Source organism: Gymnogyps californianus, chromosome Z (assembly GCF_018139145.2).
Source record: "Gymnogyps californianus isolate 813 chromosome Z, ASM1813914v2, whole genome shotgun sequence".
NCBI lineage: Eukaryota > Metazoa > Chordata > Aves > Accipitriformes > Cathartidae > Gymnogyps > Gymnogyps californianus.
The window spans coordinates 7,635,141-7,657,746 of NC_059500.1; the positions used below are offsets into that span (position 1 = coordinate 7,635,141).

Genomic DNA, 22,606 nt, shown 5'->3' on the forward strand with positions numbered 1-22,606 from the left:
GAGGCCGCGGGCACGGGCACCACCTTCCTCGCCGGATGCGACGGCAGGCGCGGGGCGGGGCCACGGGAGAAGCGCCTCCGCCCGCCGGTGCGCTGCGCTCCCGCCAACCGCCCGCCCGCGGCCGAGGGAGCCCCGCCGCCGCCGGCGCCCCTTCACACCGCCCCGCCCCGCCCCGCTGCTGTGCGCGCGCGCGCGCGCTCGCTCCGAAGTCCGGTGCGGCGGCAGGCGGCGGTGGGCGCCATGGTGCGCTCGCTTAACTCCATCGTGGCCGTGTGCCAGAACATGGGCATCGGGAAGGACGGCAGCCTGCCCTGGCCACCGCTGAGGTACCGCGGGTTTGGCGGTGTTCGTCCCGCCGGGGCGGCGGGGGCGCGGGCGGACTACAACTCCCAGCGTGCAGCGCGGCGCGCTACCCGCCTGGCGGCGGGCGTGGAGACCCGCGTTGCGCGCTGGGAGTTGTAGTCGGGGTGGGCGATGCTCGACAGGGCGGGAAAGTGCCCGCCGTGGCGGTTGGCGGGGCCGCGGCCGGGAAGATGGCTGCTGGACCCCGCGGCCGTGCCGGGGAGCCCCGAGGGGCTCGGGGAGGCGGGTCGGCAGGCTCCCGGCCATGGGTTATCTCTCATGCAAGCAGAGCCGGGCCAAAGGTCTCGCTTCAGGCATGGCACTGGGCCAGGTCCCGTCCAGCCTCTCCTCCCCGGGCGCCGGCAGCACTTGCGTTACGGGTTTTTTTCCAATTAGAGAAACACACCTTATTCCTAAACCATGTTGTAATGCTCTTCTTGTTTTCTTGCCAGGAATGAGTACAAGTACTTCCAGAGAATGACTAGCACATCCCATGTGGAAGGTAACGTTGCACTTGTTGCTGAGGTGTGCCTCTACTTACAAAAATTAGTTTGTGTGGTATCAGTCGCAGAAAAGACTGGTGATTTCACTTTTCCCTGACTTAAAAGTCCTGCTTCTGCAAACAGCCTGCCCTTCTCCGCCCTCCCCAGCCTCACAAGTATTTTACCCCTTTGTAAATATGTCATCTGCAGATTGTTTCGGTGAGATGAAGAAACTGGAGATGAATCAGATGTTTCAGCGCTGCAGGTGATTCGTAAACAAAAAGAATTTAAAAGTCCTGTTTCCCCAACAGGGTAGAAAACTTCACCTACCTGTCTTTACCTACAACTCCAACCCCGAACAAGTTAAAAATGGAAAAGTTTTTATATGCTGATTAATTAGCAGAGTTTTTTTGCAGGCTGTATTAGCTTATCTAACTTGTTTGCTGTAGCTCAGCCTTGGCCATTTGTTCCACCCCTCTGACCCTTGTGACAGTAATTTTGCTTGATTTTCTGAGTGCTGAGCCATACCAATACGCTAGAAAACCCTAACCATGCTGATAATATACAGCAACAATACTGCAAACATATGCAGTATATCTGTACACAGTAATATGCAACTGTACTGGTAATATGCAGCAATGTTCAGGCCCAGCGAGATCTTTGCAGCAAAGTAGTATTATAGACTCTATTGATTTGGTGAGCTAAAACCAGTTATTGTGGGGTGAAAAAATTTGTGAAAATCAGCACAAGCAAATGGGGATAGGAATGCAAAAGATGATAACAGCTAATTTTTTCTGACTGGGTACTTATGGCTGCCAGAAGAGACAAGTTGTGCCGCATTGCCCCCATTCCTCTTTCACACTGACTTTAGTGCTGGTTTAACATTTCCTTAAGCTGTTTTAATTCTCTAACCCAGTAGACTAGGCTACTGGGTGTCTGCAGGGAGTGCCAGTACAGGGTGCGTGGTAGGAGCGGGAAGGAGGCGTTGGGAGAGGAGGAATAGGACCTCCCTGAGCTGTGAGGCCAGCTCACTGCATCTGGTGGAATCAGAGCTGTGAGAGACAACAGGTTTATCCTCACATTTCTGCTGCTTCTCTATTTGCCAATGTGGTCACTCTCTTTCTTGTGGGTTTTTTTCATGCTCCTGTTAAAACCACTGCCTAGCAAAACTCACTTGTTTGCTAAAACTTCTGGGCAGCCTAACGTGTGCCCTTGTTTTGATTAAGTGACCTATTCCATATTCTGATTTGAAGGTCCGTTCCATATTCCACAAAGAATGTCTAATCTCATTTTGCAACGGTCTTAAGTGAAGGATTTTGCTTATGTTTTGATTCAGCTCATTGCAACCTTACATACAAAAGAGACAGAACAGAATTGTAAGTCTTTTTATATGTCTGCAAGTTGCATCTTACCTGGCACAAACAACCTGTAATCAAAAAAAGATGTTTTAAATACAATTAAAAAGAAAAATTTTGCTCCATCCTGCCTTCAAATCTTTTGATAAGCTATGACCTTAGATGCTAGGCAGTTAAGTTGCTTCATAATCAGACCTCTTAATGGATTATGCTGCCATAAATCTTCACAGCAGGGATGTCACCATTGGCTCAAAAAAGTCAGAGTCACTGATTTTTGAAAGTGGGAAGAATACCGTGAAGAAGCATCATCTGATCTTGCTTTTAGTCTGCTTGCATACCTGCACTGGCCACTGCTGTAAATTAGCTATTGGTCTAGGCAAATCTTTGTTCTGACCCCACAGGCATTCCAGTGTGAACCTTTAGTAAGAAAATACATATGTTTTTCAGAACGTGTGCATTTCCTTCAGGAGTGGTGCCAGTAGTCTGTGCTAACATATCTGAACTGACACTGCAGTATGTCTCTTGGAAACAGCTGGAGCATTGGTTCTCTCGTGTGATCTAGCAGATCCAGCCTCTCTCAGATCAAGAAGCAGGGAGGATAGCTGTGAACAAATACTATTGTCTTTTCTCTAAAATCTCTCCTGCTGTGTAGCACTGTAAAAAACTTCCTGTTACCTTTTGTGAGTCTCAACCTCTGTGTTCATTTCTCTGACAACTGCATTTGCTCATAAAGAGAAACCCTCTGCTTAGCAGGGTATATATAAGAGATAGTCAGGTTATGAATCTTTGGGTTTGGTCAGAAATGATACTTAGGGTGAATTCTAGAATATGATTGAACGCCTGTTGCACTTCTGCTTTGGGTTTAATTTGGCTGGTTCTTCTCGTAAAACTTACCCTTTTACCTGGCTTTTTTTTTTTCCTTAAATAACACTCAAAGCTGGCAATTATTCCTGATTGTGTAACTGGAAGGATGGAACATGCAAACACAAAGTCAATTACTACATGCTGCTCAGATTTATAAAGAGAACAAGGATGTTTTTTTCACACTTAAGAGAACTCTTTTGAGGGTGTGAGTTGATCTCACACACGGAGATTAATTTGGCCCTGTAAATATAGCAGAGCCAATGTCCGTGTAATGCATGTAATGGGCAGTGACATGCCTTTTATGATTTTCTTTCAATTACAAGTTTATAGGTGTGCATGAGACTACTTTGGTGTCAACTGCCTGACAAGGCTTTGAGGCCACAAACATGTTCTTCTATACATGTGACTAATTTGAGAATCGAGGCCTAAGCTTGTACTTTTGTTAACTGCTGAAATGGAGTTCGGAATCGGAAGGAAAAGTCCAGCAGTGTCACTAAATAACCAAAACAAATTTGGGACAGAGCAAAAATACCCTTTAAATAAATGTTTTCTCTTTTGCTTAGGTAAACAGAATGCATTGATAATGGGTAAAAAAACCTGGTTCTCCATTCCTGAGAAGAATCGTCCTTTAAAAGACAGAATTAATATAGTGCTCAGCAGGGAGCTCAAGTATGTATGATGAATAATAGGCCTGTAAAACAAAAAGTCTGCACCTATGTAGCAATACATCATAAAGTAATTCTAAATGTAACATTTTTGATATCTGCTTAGGAAGCATCTCTGCTATTGGTTCTGAGTGATATCGCTACTTTACCTTTAATTTTTTAATTATTATTTTAACTTATTTTTTAATTAATACACAAGATAATTGTCATTACTTTGCATAATAAATATTAGTCCTGGCTCTACACACAAACCATCTGACAATTGTCAGTAGTCTTTCTGACTCATGTATTTAACTGTATTACTCTAGTTCCTGGTTAGATTGGTGGCTCTTAATCCCCTTTTTAAAGTTTATTTTTATTAGCATTTAAGGGAAGAGAACTGTCCTTTTTCAGAGCTCTCTTCTTGAATGCATCACCCACAGTCATCCAAATATTCTTAAACAAAAATGTCCACTGATAATGGTTTATTGCTTTGAAGGATGTCGGTGGGGTTTGGGCTGAATATGTGGGGGATGGGGGCTTTTTGACTAGTTTTATTGAATGAAATATTAATGTTCTAGAATTCAAGTAAAAATCTATACTTAATTTTATAGATATCTAAATTTTTCAGTTATGCTTTTTTAAAAACGTGATATAAAATTTCAGATCTGTAATTTATAATGCCTTTGAAGTCACGGTTATGATTAAACTGTGATTTATTAAACACTCCTGTGGTCAGGCAAGAATTCTAACATAGTTTAGCAATAACAGGCATTTCAAAATAATTAACTGATGTGAAACAGTTAGTTATTTGTGAATTCAGCAAAACACATTGTATGTCTAGATTGTATTGATTATCATGATGAATGGTCCTTTAATTATTTAGTAATAAAACTTTGCTTTTTCTAGGGAAACCCCAAAAGGAGCACATTATCTTTCCAAAAGTCTGGATGATGCTTTAGCTCTTTTGGATTCACCAGAGTTAAAAAGTAAAGTAGACATGGTTTGGATCGTTGGAGGCACTTCAGTTTACAAGGTACATTTAGAGTACTCTTAAATTACTCATTTTCTGCGATGGGATGAGGATGGCTCAAGTTTCTATTCCACTTTAGGAAGTGCTTTCCTTCATGTGACCTATCAAACTGCAGTGATTCCAACAGAGCAAGTCTTGGAGAGTAAGATTTCAGCTCACAAGTTTAAAGTAACCAAATGTGACTCTTGCTAATGATCCAGTGTCATACAGTCATTGCACTTTCGAGAGCTTTTCTTAAATATCTAAATTGCTAGGGTTTTCAACCAAAACCTGTATTGTTATGTTTATTTTACTGAGGTAGCAGACTGACTCTGCAGAGGAGGTGGAAAAAAAGGAAAAATGATCCAGCATTTTTAGCCGGAGTATGACACTTTATACAGGTATACAGGTAAGAAAAGAGGATTTAGAGAGAGCTGGCAGGTGATGGCATCAGCAATAAGAGGAGATAATCATACAACAAAAGGTAGCACTCACTCTGTTTTCCCATCCAGCAACCAGGTGTCCGTGCTGTTCCCACTCCCCAGGTTTTTTTTGTGTCTAGCGTGTCTCAGTACTCAGGTGTCCGTTCGTGTGCCAAGAAGACAGCATGTGCCACTTTCTTCTCAGGACCATCTTTGCACAGACAAAGCCCTGTGTAAACTGGCCTGTTTTCACACAAATGCAATAGTCTTCCCGTCCTTAACTAAGATATTAGCAGTGCAATGTGAAGGTCTGGAGTAAAATCTATCTTCTTGTTGCCCTGTGTTTCCTCAGCCATTTTTCTCTCTTGCCTCAAACTCTTCCTCTCATTTTCCGTTTATACACATGTAAAGTTTAGTGAACCACCCACATCCCTAGAAGTCATCCTTTCAGCCCCTACACAGTCAGGGTTCTGCCCTTTAACTCTCAATTGATTTTGTCGTCTTCTGTTAAGTTCTCATATAATTTGTATTTGTTGTCAGACAGTGCCACACAAAAGATTATGGCCATCAGCCCTAGTTCCTTTCCTATCAATCAGGAGAATATGGAGTAAGGACAGCAGTAAGCATTCTTTCTTCTGATAAAAAAGGTCTTAAGAATTGTAAAGGAAATTTTTTTTTTACAGTGAAGGAAACAGTTCTGCTGTCCTTTAGTCATTACAAGTATGCTGGGAATTATACTCCACTTCTTGTTTGGCACTTGGACTTCAGGTGTGTGATGAAAATGCCATCATGCTCCTGGTAGCAACTTAGGGCTGATAATATGCTTTGTATACGGGGTGGGAAAATACATTTTCTGATACTTGTTGCCTTTGCAGTTTGTGCCTTTCATGAACCTCTTCTCTGTGTCTTAGGGAATGCATCTTTTACAGTAAAAAAAGCAAAGTAGTTAGATATTGCTAATGTAGGAAAAATCAGATTCATATGCAAATAGCCTGTAAAACACTGTTGCTCCTCTTTTTTTTTTTAAATTTATGTTTTATAATCACTTTTGCACGTGGTGAAGTCCACCATGTATTTGAAGTCCAAATGCATTCAGTCTATAATCAAGCTTTATCATACAGAAGTAACCTGTCCTTCACTCTCAGCCATTAAAATGCCTGCTTCCAGGCAGTAAATAGCAAGTTTATTTCTGGAGGCAGATTCTCTTCAGATTGTGCATAACTGCCCAACATGAGCAAGAGACTGGATTTGGCTTCTGCCTGTAATTCTGCAGGATGCACAGTGTGAGCAGAAGCATTTACCCCTTCTGTGCAATGGCCACATACTCATCCAGTACTGCAAAGAGTGATTATTTTTGCATGTTCTTCCAGGAGCATCTGTGTTGTAGACTTCTAATTTAACTGTTTTTCCAGTGTCTGGCTGATATTTGGTAGAAAACAATGCCATTGTTTAGACTATTACTTGCCAATACTTAGATTATACATAGGCAGTTTTGATCAAGAGTACTTTTGCAACATAGTATATGCTGATCAGCATAAGGGTATATGACTTGAAATTTCAACTGTTTTCCCCCTTTCAAGCATCTACGTGGGATGTTTCAAAGAAATTTTTAATCCATTGGGGAGAAATCTGACAGTTTTATACAGATTCCTACATTCAAACTAGCTTTGTGATCTTAATTAAGAGGGTTTGATGGAAACCATACACCTCTACCAAAACTGCAGGTAATATTTTTAGTACCTGTATTAAAGATGCACAAAGGATTACAGGAATATTTCCATTATACCATGTAGGAATGTGTGGGAAGTAAAATAGCAATTGGTAATTGAAGTGAATAATTTTATTCAGTAGTTGTAGGTATTTTCTTTTAAAGCATTATTTTGATCTTACTGCTTTGTATGGCTCAAAGGTTTAGAACTGATAGTGTTTATTAGTACAAGCCTGTGATGGAGAAAGTGTCTGTAACTACTTCAGGAAGTAAGTGCAACAGGAGTGGTTTGAAACAGGTAGTGCTGAGGACATGACATTTCCACTTCTAGCACTTTGCGGATTTTAACCCAAAGCTGAGATCTTTCAAACCAGGTAGAGCTTTATGTGGACAGACCTTGATGAGGGGAGCAGGCCAATCTGGAAGGCGCCATACTTTTCTTTTCATCTGTCTCCTGCAGGTGATGGTCCCAACCGCCATCAACCCTTTTCTGTTCCTGATCTTGTACCTGGCTCCTCCTACTCATTTACAAGTAACACTACTGTGCCTGCTGAGTAAATCCTCTTCTGCATCTGAGCATAGCCACACAACAGTGCAGTAGAGAGCAGTTTTGCACCAGGAGGAGCTAGTCCATTATGATCCCAGTAAGAAGAGCACCCAGCCTCTGTAAAGTGTAATTTAAAATGCTGCTTATTAAAGCTAACACTTTAAAGAAGGACAGAATAGCGTAAGTAATCTTACATCCCTGTAGATGTTGAGAACTCCAAATTGTGTGGCATTGAGCATTGACTCCAAATTGTGTGCGGCATGCTGCACAGACCCTGTCTGTAGAAAGGGCTACCCCATTTTGGTCATTCAAGCTATTACTGGACTTTCTTACAAGAAAACAAGTCTATTCATCATTTCCGCTGTCAAACAGAAAGGATGTTCACGTGAGAACTTCTTGCTGCTTTTTTAGATAAAGGCAAGGACACACAGGTGGTATAGTTGTTGCTACCAAGTAGGAGCTGCCTGCAGGCTCCTCTGTTACAGTTTTCTGGCTGAGCTTATCCTGTGGCCAAGGAATATGTGCTGCACAGTACAGGCCTGGGTCTGTTCAGATTAATTGTTATGTGGATCACTAACGCCTTAATGTACAGTGATCTTTCAGTCAGGATCATTACAAAAAGGAACGGCAAGCTCATGCATGCACCCATTGTGCTTACTTCAGGCGGGCTGCTTTGACAGCCTGTCACGGGCTCTTGTGGATGTCTTGAAGGATAAGTAGGAAGATGGGGGATAATGGCATTCTTGGAGTCTTCACTGTAGCTGCTCTGCCCTGGTTGATCTGTGGCCCTTGGCACAGGGGTTGAGCTCAGGCTGGTGACATCCCATTAGTATGGGGATCCTGGAGAATAAGAAGTAGATGCAGAATGTATTGAATGTGAGGGTGCACAACGGAGGCCGTCTATTAAGAGCTACTAAAACAGCTTTGGCATTGCCAGACAACACTTCCAGAGTCCATATCATTATTCAAGAGGGTGGCTTATTGTCCTGTGGAGCCTTTTAACACAGCTCCTAACCTTAGTAACTTCTGATCAGTGAATCAGTTTGGGATGGGGAGGTCCACCACAATCAGTGTTGTTGTCACTGAGCTCCCTGAACAATCCTCCAAGACATACTTCTGTAGATGGTATGAGGAGGGAACATGCGCATGATCTTCCAGGCCTTTGCTGTCTTTGGTTTCCCACACCCTTTGTGGGTGCTCTGGGCAGCACCCACATCCCAGCCAGGTTCCAGACCCAGGGTACCAAGCCAGAAGGGTTACCAAGGGTGGCCCATGAACTGAGGCAGATTCACACGTGTTTCAGGGGGTTTCCAAAGAACCTCAGAACTGAAAAGGGATGCTGGCACCTTCTTTCTGCACCGGGTCATTGAAGATGTTTGAACACCTGCGTTATCTGAAATACTGCATCCTCTCTGTGCCTCATGCTGCCCTGCCCAGATACCATGCTGAAACACAAGCCTGGCTTATCCTCATTCAGAGAGCTGTGCTGAGGTGGAGCATCTACCCAGCTGCCTGAATGCAGAAGGGCACTCATTGGGACACAGGTGTCCGGCCTGTCTCTCAGTCTCAAGTACGGATGGCTGCTGTGCCCTGCCCAGCCTCTAAGAACTGAGGCAAGCAAAGGGGCTAGAGCATGTGCTCCAGGATGGTATTTCAGGACAGGATGCTGCCCGCAGCAACAGAGGGGCAAGGAATGGGATGGAGGCAAGGGACTGCTGCTGTTTACAGCCTCTTCCTCATAGGACTGCAGAGGAGAGAGGAGCAAGCCTGACAGTCCCTGAACATTTATAAGAACACTGTGCAGCTGTCTATTGCTTATGGCTGTCTTGCCCACTGCCCCGAGGTTCTCGAGGACACAGTTCTCTCCAGGGTGGTGGGAGTATTGGCATAAGCTGCCTCAAGTCCTGTGAAGAACAGAGAAAGGTGAGCACTGAACAGGGTGGCCATCCAAGTCCTGATGTAGGTTACATTCATGCTGTGTTCCGCAGCATACTCTGGGAGACTGTCTCTTCTGGGCCTTGACCTCTGCAACAGGAAAAGGCAGAGCAGCTAGACATAGTAGGTGTTTTGGTGGGGACAGGGAGAGCTGAGTAGAGTACTGGTATTAGGAAGTGATAGCAGAAGATTGAAAACAGCTCCCGCAGTCCACTGAGGGTTCAAAAACCTCATGCAGCCTTCATCTTCTTAAATTTGACTTGACACTGATCACCTCATCAGATTTGTAATCTCCTGATATAGCCACAAGGTAGTACTGTTGCCTCCAGGGAAGCTTTTGGACTTCCACAGCACAGGTTTACAAGTTTCATTTCTTTGGATCTCACTGTGACACTGTACTAGATCTTTTGCACTATTCTGGATCTCCTGAGTCCCAGAGGAGTTGGTATTGCTGTTAATTGTATGGATGAGGAAGGAGGAGTGTAGCAGCCGAGCAATGGCCAGTAGGTCACAGCAATTATGAAGCCCTTATGCATCATAAGAGGCACTCCATGATTTTGCATGAGCACTGGATGTTTTGAGAGCTGTCTGCTGGCTCATGAGTGCTTGTTGTGTGCTGGAAAACTTGTGGTGGTGACTCACTCATTGGTTCTGGCCCTTGAGTCCCTATTACCTGTTACAGCTTATCAGACGTGTTCCTGGAGCAGATTTTCTGGCTTGGTTTCATCCCCAAGAAATTTAGTTCATGCACACCAAGACTGCTCCCCAGTACAACTAAAGCATGGTGAGTGAGGACAATTGGAAGATTCATTTCAAAACCATGTTTCTGTTCTGAGTTAAGACACTAACGTAGATGTACTCTGTGTGGAGGTATTGTCTCTTAATTGAGAACTTCAGGTCTTGACTTTGACTCTGAAAAATAGCACTACGTGGACATGCTAAGGGAGTCTGCTCAGTATAAATTATATCAGTCTCTCTTAACGGGATTTAAACTCTGTGTTTTAAACTGATTAAAAACAACATTCAGATTTTACTAGGAATAGGAACTGTAAGTCCAGCACATTCCCAAATATTAAACAGGGACTTTAAAAAAACCCAAAAACCCCAAACAAAACCAGGTGTAGATTTACTTATGTGGATGGTATGGTCTTACAATATGTTGTTTGTAGAGTGTTTAATATAAATCTTGCTTTGTAAAAATAACCAAGCACAAATCCCTAACAGTGAACCTACCAGTGGAAAAAAAACCACCAAAACACTAGCAACAAAACTTAAAAAAAAAGAATTGAAAAATTTATGACTCAGGTCCTCATAACCAAGGCCTCTTTAGTAACACCAAAACACGCTATATGTCAAACAGGTTTTCACCTTGATAAAACAGTTTTTCCTACAGCATCTCGAACATTTAAAATTGTCTCTTCTAATTTATATGTTCTTACTCAGCTTGTTGCTTTCTCAATGCCACAGAAGCAAACAATGACGTTCAAGGTCCCATTGCTGAAGTACAGAATTGTATTTGTGCATTAAATTTGGAGAAGAAACTTGTAATTTCATAACAGAACAAAAAGTTCTTTCATAAGAAGTTTTGTTGTTTTTGCTGTTTAGTTAATATCTAGGCTGGCCATAATAGAAAATAGATGCTGGTGATAAACAGCGTTTGGGGAGATTCTTCAACAAAGAGGCTTGAGCTGGAAAATTAAATTTCCAGTAATCTCCAAGGGAAAATTTTATCTAATATTCATGCTCAGGTGTATTCCTATGTATTAGTATTTGACATATTGTGTTTGGTAATCTACCCCCTTTCATTCTTCAGAATTACTGAATTATGAAGTTGCTATTCATATTTAGTGCAGCAAGTCTCTTGCAGATGATTAATTACCCTCTTAAATAGAGTTTCTTGACTAAGCATATAAGCTTCACTGGGTTCTGAATGCCCTGAGTGGGTTGTGAATGCCACATTTGCTAAGCTTCAAATCTTTGCTGTACCATAAGGATCACTTCTTTAAAAAAGAGAAGTATTAGCAATTTGAGTGACTAGTTTTATCATGATTTTTTTCAAGCCTGCCAAAACTGTACTAGCTAATACTAATATACTAAAATATACATTTTAAAGATTACATTTCAGTATGTCTGAATTTCCTGTAAACTATAAAAGATATAATAGTAATTTTTCTACCTTCCCTGCATATAAGACAAAGTGCTTTTGAGCTGCGTACCTATTCAAATGTTTTTAAGCTATTGGAGTAGAGACTGACGTGTATGTTACCATGTTTTTGAAGTGTTGGATTCTGTCTGAGATGTGACCAAGGACTGAGATCCGCTTACAAGGGAGCTACGCAGACAGCTCGTTTTTCCATACTCACGTGCTCCACAGGTTGCAGTGCTGTTGCTCCCTTTGAACACTGCTAGCAAAGAACATGCTGCAAAGAGCAGGCTCTTCTGAGCTGCATGACGCCGTTGACATGGAGGATGTCACACTGCAGGCTCGAAGCATTATTCTGCTCTTGGAGCAACCAGTGCAAAAAGCTGAGCGCTGCACTGGCTTCTCCACTAGTTCTGTTTTAGAGTGAACTAATTAGTATGGCTTAATCCTATTAACATTTTTGAAAGCTGGTAACATTACCCTGTGTAAACTGAAGAATGAAAGCGGTTGTGGTTGCGCTGACCATGTGTTCTTTCCCTGTCCTACCAAGCTCATGATGATGTTATTTGATTATGCATGTTTATGGTCCTGAGCAGTTGTTTCCAAGGAGGGTTACTGTCTTCCTGGTGTAAATGCAAATGTAACTCTCTTACTTCATTACTGTAATGTCACAGAATCCTTCTGTACAGGAGAATTTTCCCATGTGTAGTTGTGTAGCTTTGTGTAGTTGTCCGAACAAAGAGATGGGAATGGGAAGACAGTTTTCCTGTATTCCTGTGACCTTCAAGGTGTTTTTTGACAAAGGGTTTGAACACTCTTAGTGCAATTCCCTAATGTCTCTTTTATATAAAACTGGCAGGGTCACAGCATTACAGCTGACAGCACTATCCTCCCATAGAGATTTATGTTTCGTAAAAATATATCCATGACTATTGTAGTCACGCCTCCGGTGGCCAATACTTGCTCTTACCTAGTGATAAATAAAATTAGAGGAAACAGAACTACAATATTAGCAATGGACTAGTGGATTAACTAATAATTTCTTTTAAAAGTTTAAGAATTTTCTTTAATTTAGCATCTTTATACTTTCACAGACTTGAGAGGGACATATCCAGCCTTTCCAGTACAGTCTTCAAAATAAACTCAGAGGATTTTTAATGTGGAAAGAAAGGTGTAATATTGCTATTACTCCTAAACAAGCTTTTTGTGTGCTCATTCTTGTGAACAAACATATTGATTTGACATTCCTCTGGGAAAAAATAATGACTAGAAAAGGTTAATATATGAGTCAGTTGCAGACACAAATCATGCAGCTATGAAAGGTTGTTGCTTTTTTGAGTTCTTTTTCAAAAATGCTTGCAGAGATCATAGAGGAGAAGATTTAAAAGACTCTCCTTTAAGACTAACACACAGAAAAGTCTAGTGACTAAAGTGTATCTGTTTTTGCAAGGGCAAAATGGGCAGGCCTTTGGATAACGGTCATAGAAGAATTTTGTTGCACTTGCCTTTGTCCCTGGCAGGGAACTGGTGGTGGGAGCTACCACAGTGTCTCCTTCCTCACTAAGGCTTAGCCTTAGTGGCTTGGGAAGGAAGGGCTGTTCCCTACCTCACTAAGCTGAGCCCTAGCAGTGTGGGAAGGAAGGATTTTTGAAGGTGTTGATTCTCCTGGTTATCACCGCAACTCTCCTAATAGCCAAAGTTTAGCTTAGGCAAGTCCTTTTACCTAGGTAAGATCTAGAGCTTCATGAGATCTTCAGCTGTGAGATTTTTTTAATTTATAAAATCTATTTTTTAATACTCTTGTGGCTTCAAAATGCAGCTTGCCTATATGATCCAATACATTTTAAGGGTTGAAAAACAGAATGCAAATAAACAGACTGCTTATTTTGAAATTTTCCTTTTATAGTGTTCTCATATTTTGTTTGGATTGGCAATGTTGTTGTCCACAAATAAACTTGAAAAATAAGTGCCTGACATAGTTACATTGGCTGTTTTACTTATGTTATGTAATCAGTAGACGATGAGAAAGCAGAAGCAGTGTTTGTGTGTCCTAAAACCTGTGAATCTTTAAGTGACTAGAAATAATTGGTCCCTTCTACAGCAATTGGTTGCTATGCCCACTAGTTCACAGTGGTTTGGTGATTAGATCTATAAAAGATTAATATTCCAAATAATACTTCTGAAACTACTTGTAATATACAGCTATTCTTTGTTGCAGAGCTTCAGGGCTGTTTTAACCTGTGTGCTACAAAGAGAAACTAATTCAAGACAATGATCCTTCACATGCAGACATAATCTAATCTTGTATGGCTGTCAGTCCAATGCAGCTGGAAATTATGGGGAAGGTGATCCTTAGGCCCTCTCCTTTTTGCTTTATGCTTCAGAGGCAGGCCTCCTGAGGATTTCTTGGAAGTGAGCAAAAAGATGAGGGTATGCTAAAATCTTTTCACAAGGTTATGAAGATATATGTGAGTAGTGAAGGACTCTGGTTCCCATATAGGGTTGACGTACCTGGGACAACAGGAGGGATCTTGACACCTCAGGTCTCCTGTCCTCCCTCTCCTGTGGAAAGTCATCTCTGCTTGAGGAGTGGTTCTGGTGTTTCTGAGACATCAACAGCCATGGTTTTAATAGGCTGTGCTTCAACGCGAACCAAAAATCAGCATTGCTTTTCCCTATTGCATCAGGCTGTAATATCTTAAAAGGTTCGGTAGCTGCTGCACAAGGAGCTGAGCCTGTGTGGAAAGCAAACATATGCAACTCCCAAGGGAAACCAGTGCAGGTACAAATACAGTCCAAGGATAACTGAGTTGATTATGAGGGAAGAACACAGTGAATTAAAATTGTACGAAGAGTGACTTTGAGACTCAGCATGGCAATGGAGTGAGGAGAACGTAATGACCATAGAGTGAGGATGCAGGTTTTTCAAATTTAGAGAAGCATGAGGTCAGAGACATCATCACTTTATTTTAAAAATCTCCTCCTCTTGCCCTGGTACAATTATTTCCAACAAGTCCTGCATCACATACGTTATCCTCAGATTTACAAAATATGCAAAACCAAAAAAGGTGGTCCTGATCTCCTACTTACTGGAAATGGTTTGTCTATTGAATATTGTGCTAACTTCCCACAGTATTGCCTGATCACTGGAAATATATTTAGTTACGGCACGTTCTGTTTAAATGTTCAAGATTATTTACATCTATACCTTCGTATTATGTAAATGTTACATTAAAACAAAGTCATATTCACCCTATTCTGTTCATTAGAGTAAATATGCAGAATGTATATTTCCTTGATTAAATTCAGAGTAAGTATGTCAACATTCTATCGGATCAGCCCTATGCATCTTCTAACATGTCTTCTGTGCCAAAAAAAGGTGGTGAAACTGATGGAGTGGGCTGGACAGGGCAAGAGTGAATTGAATGTCAGTGAGGAACTACCTTAATCCTCATGCAAATGCCAGAGTTGTGATAAAGCTCCTTCCCCATCCTGCCGGGCATAGCAGTAATTTGCAGAGGCGGTGTCAGAGTCCAGTCCTCTCTGAACAGGTTCCTTTAGAGACTCCACATATGGAAGGTTTCATGTTTGATGCAAAATTTACTTACCTGAAGTTTTCTGAAGTTACTGTCAGGGAACGTAGAGGACCGCGTGCTCCCAAAGGGATGGGAGCTGGGACCCATGGGCAATAATAAGCTGACTGGCATGACAGGAGCCTCACCAGCCAGGGCTCATGGTGATGAGGCGGGCCCACCGGGCGGGATCAGGCCTCATGAAGGTAACTGGAGTCAGACGTAGCCCTGGGATGAGTAGACGGGGCCGTGGGGTCAGGCCAAGGCCAGGTCAGGATGTCAGCCCATGACGTGATTCAACTATGTACTTAAATCCCAATACAAGTGCAAATTACACTTAACAGAGTAGAGCAACCGAAATATAAAGTCGAATCACTTCACAAATGTGTTTCTCCTTGCCCATCACTGTAATATGCTCACTGTCATATGTCACTGCTAGGCATTCCCAGCTGCTGAGAAGGAATATGTGGGTTGAAACCAGCTCAAGTCTGTTGCTCTTCTCCAAGTTCTTTTTGTTTGTTGTTTAGTTTTCATGGGCCACGTACACACGCAGACCCCCAGAGCTGGTCTGGCTAACTCAGGAAGCATTTGCACTTTTTTTATTAACTTGGGGACAAGCAGTTACACAGCTGGTTGGTTCACTCAACTAATGCAACCATTTGTCTAGAACGGAGGTCACCCTCCGGTCCCCTTCGTGCTAAGTTCAGCTTTCTTTGCAGTATCTGTGGTCAGTCACTCCATATGCTTTTCCCTGAGCTGTCTTGGTGGCACAGAGTTGTTGCTGAAGCTGAATTCCTGTAGAGCTGGACAGGAAGTTGATTTATTCTTCTACTACAAAACAAAAGTATCTCTGTTTACAGAACACAGTATGTTTTTATTTGTGGAGCAGATTATTCTTCTTCTGTCACTCTGCAGGTGTATGTTTCTCCTCTTACCTCCCAGCCTTATTTAAAGAAAAAATGTTGTATTTATATACAAACTGGATGAACACCAGTTCAATGCTGTTGGATGCTGGTGTGCTGTGATTTACCCCTTCCATTTTAAGCCATTCTCTAGTAATAGAGCAGCTTTTCTAGAAAGTAACTTTTTAGCAGTGATACCAATTAATTTTATTGGGTTACATTTGCTATTACTTGGTTCCTGTACTTGTCAAAGTAGCACCTAATAGCATGCTGCATGGTGAATCACCTTTAACAAAGAGCATTGCTCATTGCCAATTTAAGGGAAAGGGAGAAACAGCTGTAAGCTTTTCAAAAATATATTGTAACCAGGCACCAGTATAGCTTTTAATGGGTTATTTTAATGCCAAGAAAGTCTGGAAGAGGTGACTTTTCAGTCAGGTCTGGAGACAAAACGTCTGTTTTTAACTCCTAGGTTTGTGTGAATTTGTTAGTGAGGGGCTCACCTAACAGATGTCTTCATAACTTTTTTCATCCAAGGAGCTTGGAAACTTTGTTGTTGTTGTTATATAATTTTGAATGCATATTATCACTTTGTCGTAATGCAGAGATCAAAGTTTGAAATTAAACTGATAGATAAGTTGATCACTGGAATTGCAAACTAATGCAGACTAAAAATACATTATAAATCCTTAGCAGTGATATTAATTAAACACTGGAACAAATTACCTTGAGGTGTGGGCCTCACACTCGCCACTTAAAGCTTCCTGTCTTTCAAAGAGGTATGATTCAGAAATTGCTTGTTGAGGCTAGGCCATACTGCTCCTTTCTTCTCACAGGACTACTCATAATTTTTTCTCAATTTCTGTCAGATGCCCCAAGCTCTGAGAATATGTATTGCTGCCACTTACCAGGTGAAACTGGCACAAGGTGAAATTGTCCCTTTAGAAAGTGCCCTTGGGCAGAGTCCAAAAGAGGAGATTTAGAGTTCAATTTTCACTGCTTTGCTTAAATCCCGTAATACATAAAGTAGTAACTGAGTTTCAGTTTTAGATACCATATTTGGTGTGCAATCTACTAGTAGAAAATATGCTAAGACTCTTATCTCTTGGTTCTTTTTGAATGCTGCCATGGTGATGGCTGGTGCAGGCAGAACAAGAATTTGGAGAGTTGGTAAAGAAAGCTAGTGTTCCAAATAAGAACTTATACCTGATATTATTTTGCAGACTTCAAATAGTGTTTTAAAACAAGAACATTAAAAATCTTAATAAACAATGCTACTTCATGCATGGTTGAGCTGTTTTATGGGGAACAACTCAATTTTAATCATTTCTATGGTTTTTAAAGGCAGCGATGGAGAAGCCAATTAATCATCGATTGTTTGTGACAAGAATTTTGCAGGAATTTGCAAGTGACACATTTTTTCCAGAAATCGACTACAAAGACTACAAACTTCTCACAGAGTAAGTATCAAGATGCATACTAGTCTTATGTTCAGATGGAAGACTTAATAATCTACTTTGAATGTGTAAGGGTCCTACTAAGGCCATGTTCTGTTTTGAGTTAGAGGTGCTTTTCACTGTATTTTTCCCCAGAGTCATATTTTACTTAGAACCTGGAATTGCACCACACTCAGCACAGAAAGGTGGTTGGAACTTGCTGTGTTCTTCAACCTTCCCATAATCTTTACAGTAAAGAAATGCATTTGTTGGTTTGCTTGAAGAGTAACTTTCTTATTGTTTCTCATTTTAGAATTACTCAAATATTTACTAAAATTCATAACTCTCAGTATGTTGTTAATCAATGGTATTTAGCCTCTGAATGTCTTTGATAAATTGTCAAAGACAAATTAAATGGGTTTGAGCAGGGAGGGTTGAGCCTCTATAGATTTCTAAGGTTATTCCTTTCTCTTGAAAAAATTACTTCTTCCTAACAAATTTAGTAGGAACAAGTATTGAACTGTAAATTTCTGCCATTCACTGTGGTTTCTTCTGTGTTATCCTTGTAATATTCCAGTTATACTTTTATGTCCTCTCCAACAAGATTACATCCAACAGGCAGTAAGGAGGTGGCAAAAATTCAAACGTCTGCCTCATGATCCAGCAAGAAAAGGACCTCTTCCTCTTCTTGCTACTCTTGTTTTGGTTCCCAGCTGGTTACAGGCCAGCAGTGGAAGAGATAGAAAGTGTGGCAAGTCAAGCTCTCTGCGCAGGGCACAGGAATGCATTAGCACTGAAGTGGGGGAGAACAGGTAGGGGCAGGAAAGAAGGATGCGAGAGAGACAAACAAGGTGAGTGGGGAGGATGAGTCACCTTTTTCAACTCTAACATGTTCTGAACTGCGCTGTGCCATATCATGAGCCCACTTTAGTATCCTGATGTCTGACCCAAAGCTCCCCTCTCTCCCTCTTGTCTGTTTCTCAGGTATACATTGGTTTTGGCCAGTGTACTGAAATCAGAATTTGGCCCTAAAACATGAATTTATAAAAGAGCAGATAATTCCCTCACTGAATTGGAAACCTGAGAGAGTCAAACGTAGCGAATAAAATTTAAAATTTCTTTCTCGCTCAAAGTCAACATTACTCATACAAAGTCCTTATTCTGTCACAGGGAGCTGAAGAGGTTTGTGCAAGTGTCTATTAATAAAAAGTATTTTAGTAAATCTGGAATATAGAGGAAAACTTTGCATGGTAGCAGTCAGCTACTTTAAGAAGCTGTCGTAGACTTGTAAGAAACGTTTACCTTAGCATTTCCTCTAAACCATCTGAGGAAAAGCAAAGCAAAAAAACCCAAAAGTGTTCTGTATCTCTCCTCTCTCTGCAGACTTTTTAAATAATGTGTTGGAGGCTTTAATAAAAGTGTTGGGTTTTTTTGATTAAGCCAAAAAGGTGGGGTTTTTTTGCATCAGAGTACGCTTTCTTGATTTAAAAAGATGTGCATACAAGTTGCTGATAGTAGTTAACATGATTCCTAAAAATAGTTTGTACTTAATATACCTGTTGTAAGGATGGTATTTTCATCTCCTTTTTCAAACAACTCTCTTTTCTAATTGATTGGATAAATTACAAGTGACTCATAATGGTATTTTTATCTACTTGCTGGCTTTTGCTTTTTCTTCTCTCCTCTCTCCAGGTATCCAGGTGTCCCTGCTGATATCCAAGAAGAGAATGGCATCCAGTACAAATTTGAAGTGTATGAAAAAGCTGTCTTGGCACAATAAATGAGGCTTTCTGTACTTCTGTGTAAGGGCAGGCATTTTAAATCATGAAGTCTTATTGAGTGCAAATATATATTAAATTAGTGAGAGAAAATCCTGCTTGATAGTACGATACCTCAGTAGTGAATGATTCCAAAAAACACACCCCACACTCTGAATATACACCCTGCAGTGGAAGTATAAGGGTGGTCAGCCGCGTGAAAGAGGTAGCTCTAAGCAATACCGCAACTAGGGTTGCATAAGACCTTGCATTGATCTTTACAATCCATGGCAGCATCCCTCACAATTCCATGAGTAATGAAAGGCACTAGACTGCATCAGAACCTTTGTACCTAAACAAAGGTTTTGAGTATCTCCTGATTCAAAACATCCAACACTGAGAAAATGTCAAAACTCCTGAGTTTGACTGGGATGGTATATACATTTATAACAATCTTTAAAACGTACTGGTGCAGAGGAAAAGGTAAGCAAGCATAACAAGAGAAATGGAGTCTGGAAGTCTCAGGCAGCAGTTGACAGATAGATTGATCCTTCATGGAAGTTCTCTCTTGTCATCTTAACCATCCTGGGTACACAGCTTGCTTCAGGCCTTTTGGCTGAAAACACTGACTTACAAATTAATCCGATAAAGAAGTTTTAATGTTTCCATTAACTTCACAGCTCTGTAAAGGCTTGCTGCTCTTACAAAAAGTTGCTATGTCAGTTTGACCGTGGCCACGTTCAGTATAAGAACATAAACATTGCTTTCTTAAGAGAATCTGTGTTCTTACGTCCCTTCTACATGTTATCAGTGCAGATGCAGAGTGTTAATTTGTCGATGTGATTTTGAATATTGTCACATACAAATATGGATTATAAGCAGATAGTGGGGTCCTGTTCCCTCTTTCATTATATACACAGCTAGTATAATAATGTTTTGCATTACTGTCCCCTAAAAGTAGTGAGCAATATACTAGTACTGTAGTAACACTGTGATTCTAATGGCTGTTGTGGTTTAACCCCAGCCAGCAACTCAGCACCACGCAGCCACTTCCCTCTCCCCACTCCCAGTGGGGTGGGGAGGAGGAAAAAAAAAAGTAAAACTCATGGGTTGAGATAAGAACAGTTTAATAACTAAAGTAAAATAAAATACACTCCTAACTAATAATAATAATACTACTATAATAATTGTAATGAAAAGGAATATAACAAAAAAAAAAAGAAAGAACACCCCAGAAAAGACAAGTGATGCACAATGCAATTGCTCACTCCCTGCTGACCGATGCCCGAGCAGCGATCCGCCGCTCCCAGCCAACTCCCCCCCGTTTATATACTGGGCATGACGTTCCATGGTATGGAATACTCCTGTGGCTAGTTCGGGTCAGCTGCCCCGGCCATGCTCCCTCCCAGCTTCTTGCACACCTGCTTGCTGGCAGAGCACGCGAAACTGAAAAGTCCTTGGCTTAAGATAAGCGCTACTTAGCAACAACTAAAACATCGGAGCGTTATCAACATCATTCTCACACTAAATCCAAACCACAGCACTGTACCCGCTACTAAGAAGAAAATTAACTCTGTCCCAGCTGAAACCAGGACAATGGCATACAATGCCAAGTGTTGACCAAAGTTTATTATTGCCAATATTACCACAACATGATCAGTAATATTAGTCTGTTGCTATGTTCTGACTGTGGGGAGTTTGTCAGATGGCAGAGGACTCCATATACGAAGTGTCACGGAGAGGAGCTAGGATGTACCGTGCCCATCTATGCTTCTTTGTGCTGCAGCTGCCACCCTGAGAGTGATAGCGTACAGGGAGGGAGCCTTGCCTCCCTTTCATCACAGATCAGTCTGAGAACAGAAGAGTGAAAAAAAAAGTTAAAAAAAAAAAAACAACCAACAAAACCCTCAAAACTCCGCTGACTCTTTCCCCAAAGCATTTTAAAAGCATTGTCTTATGAAGCAGTATTGTGGGAGATTCAAGTAATAATGCTCGTCCTTTAATGTCACACTGAGGCCCACTTCTAACGTCAGGGAGGGTGGCACTGGCCATTGGCAGGTTTTACACGGGTTATAACTACAGAGGAGCGTAACAGCGCCCAGTTTTCTAAGAAGATTAAACCTTGATTTTGTTTGCTTTTGAAAAACCAAATCTCTTTGATAAGAGAAAAACACTTAGAATGTCGTCTATGAACACCTCTTGAATTTTCCATGGCAATTTACAACATTTCGCTGATAAAAAAGATAAGTTTTGCAGCAGCTGTTCTGGGCTGTCTCAGTTTTCTCTGTGTTCCTTTTGTATTCTTCAAAATGTAAGTACTTTCCTGTGTTGATCTTCTTGCCCCTTGTGTGCTGACTTTACATCAGTCGATAAAGATTAAAACAACAAAGTTATATGCTTGTGTAATACAGCAAAAAGTCTCCTGAGTTTTAATTTGCCCAGATATTGTGAAAGGGAAGGAAAAAGACTGTTACCACTGGGATGTTGGGGTTTTTTAAAAATAAAAGTCACAGTGACCCTGACAAGAGAAAATAACCTCCCAAAAGCGTTTAATATGTACCAGTTAGTATCAAAAAACAGGTCATTGTTGAAAGCTCTGCACAGCTAGTCTGCAGAGTACTGTGGTTTATGGCAGCTGACATTTATTAAAAGTGGAAGCAAAGGCTTCACGCGATGTTGGATTACACTGTGATACTGATGCGAACATACGTTAGAAAATTTCTGCCTAAGTGTACATTGCAGGAGATACGGTTCACGGAGGCCAGAATGTTTTGTAGAACCACTTTGGTTGCAAAGAACTTTAACTTGGATGCAAACAAGCCTACTGGGAACATAAATAGTTACTCTGACTCTTTGTGGACTGACTTAGTCCTCTCCAGATTTAGCTATGTTCATTTGTCAAATTCTACAACAGATTAAGTCAATTTGTGATTCGTGGAAATGAGAACTTTTGAAATAACACAGCAGTTTCCTACTTAAAAGTTTTCAGAACATATTAATGATGCAGTTTCTTCAGTATGCCACTCAGCCAAAAAGATGCTTTTTTGTTTGTTTTGGGTTTTGTTTTAGTAAAAGCATTTGGACAGCACCTTTTGCATCAGAGCTTTTCAATCAGAATTGGGAACATGCATTTGATTGCAGTGAAGTTGGGTCCAAAAGAAGTATGTTCATCCTAACGACAGACATACCAAGCACTAAAAGATTAGATGCTTACCGTTTCAAGAAGATGGACAGGCAGAAGGGTGTAAGTCCATGTGTGCAGGAAGCACATAGAAAGACTGCTGACAGGTGTATTATTTCCAGAGAATGGTTACTTTGCACATTTTTTTAAAATCTGTGCCCTTTTAGAGATACCTCAAATTGTTCATCCAAAAACTGAGACCAGAAAAATGGGTGCTCTCTTCTTCTAAAGGCCAGAGTTACTAGCTGGATTTTGTATGGGGCCTTTTTCAAAACCAATGCTTCGCTAGGTGACAGGTTGGTTG

General features: G+C 41.3%; 1 protein-coding gene across 2 annotated transcripts; it reads left to right on the forward strand.

Annotated features, from left to right (window-relative positions):
* Positions 1 to 236: 236 nt before the first annotated feature.
* On the forward strand, positions 237 to 21,519 carry DHFR (dihydrofolate reductase). 2 transcript variants are annotated; one of them, XM_050913046.1, is made up of 6 exons: positions 237 to 326; positions 795 to 844; positions 3,607 to 3,712; positions 4,597 to 4,723; positions 17,273 to 17,388; positions 19,057 to 21,519. In XM_050913046.1, exons 1-6 carry the CDS (start codon positions 241 to 243, stop codon positions 19,142 to 19,144), a joined length of 573 nt encoding a protein of 190 aa, XP_050769003.1. In that variant the 5' UTR covers positions 237 to 240; the 3' UTR covers positions 19,145 to 21,519. The 2 variants fall into 2 exon arrangements, with proteins under 2 accessions (XP_050769003.1, XP_050769004.1); XM_050913047.1 differs by having other exon boundaries at positions 17,285 to 17,388.
* Positions 21,520 to 22,606: the final 1,087 nt, after the last annotated feature.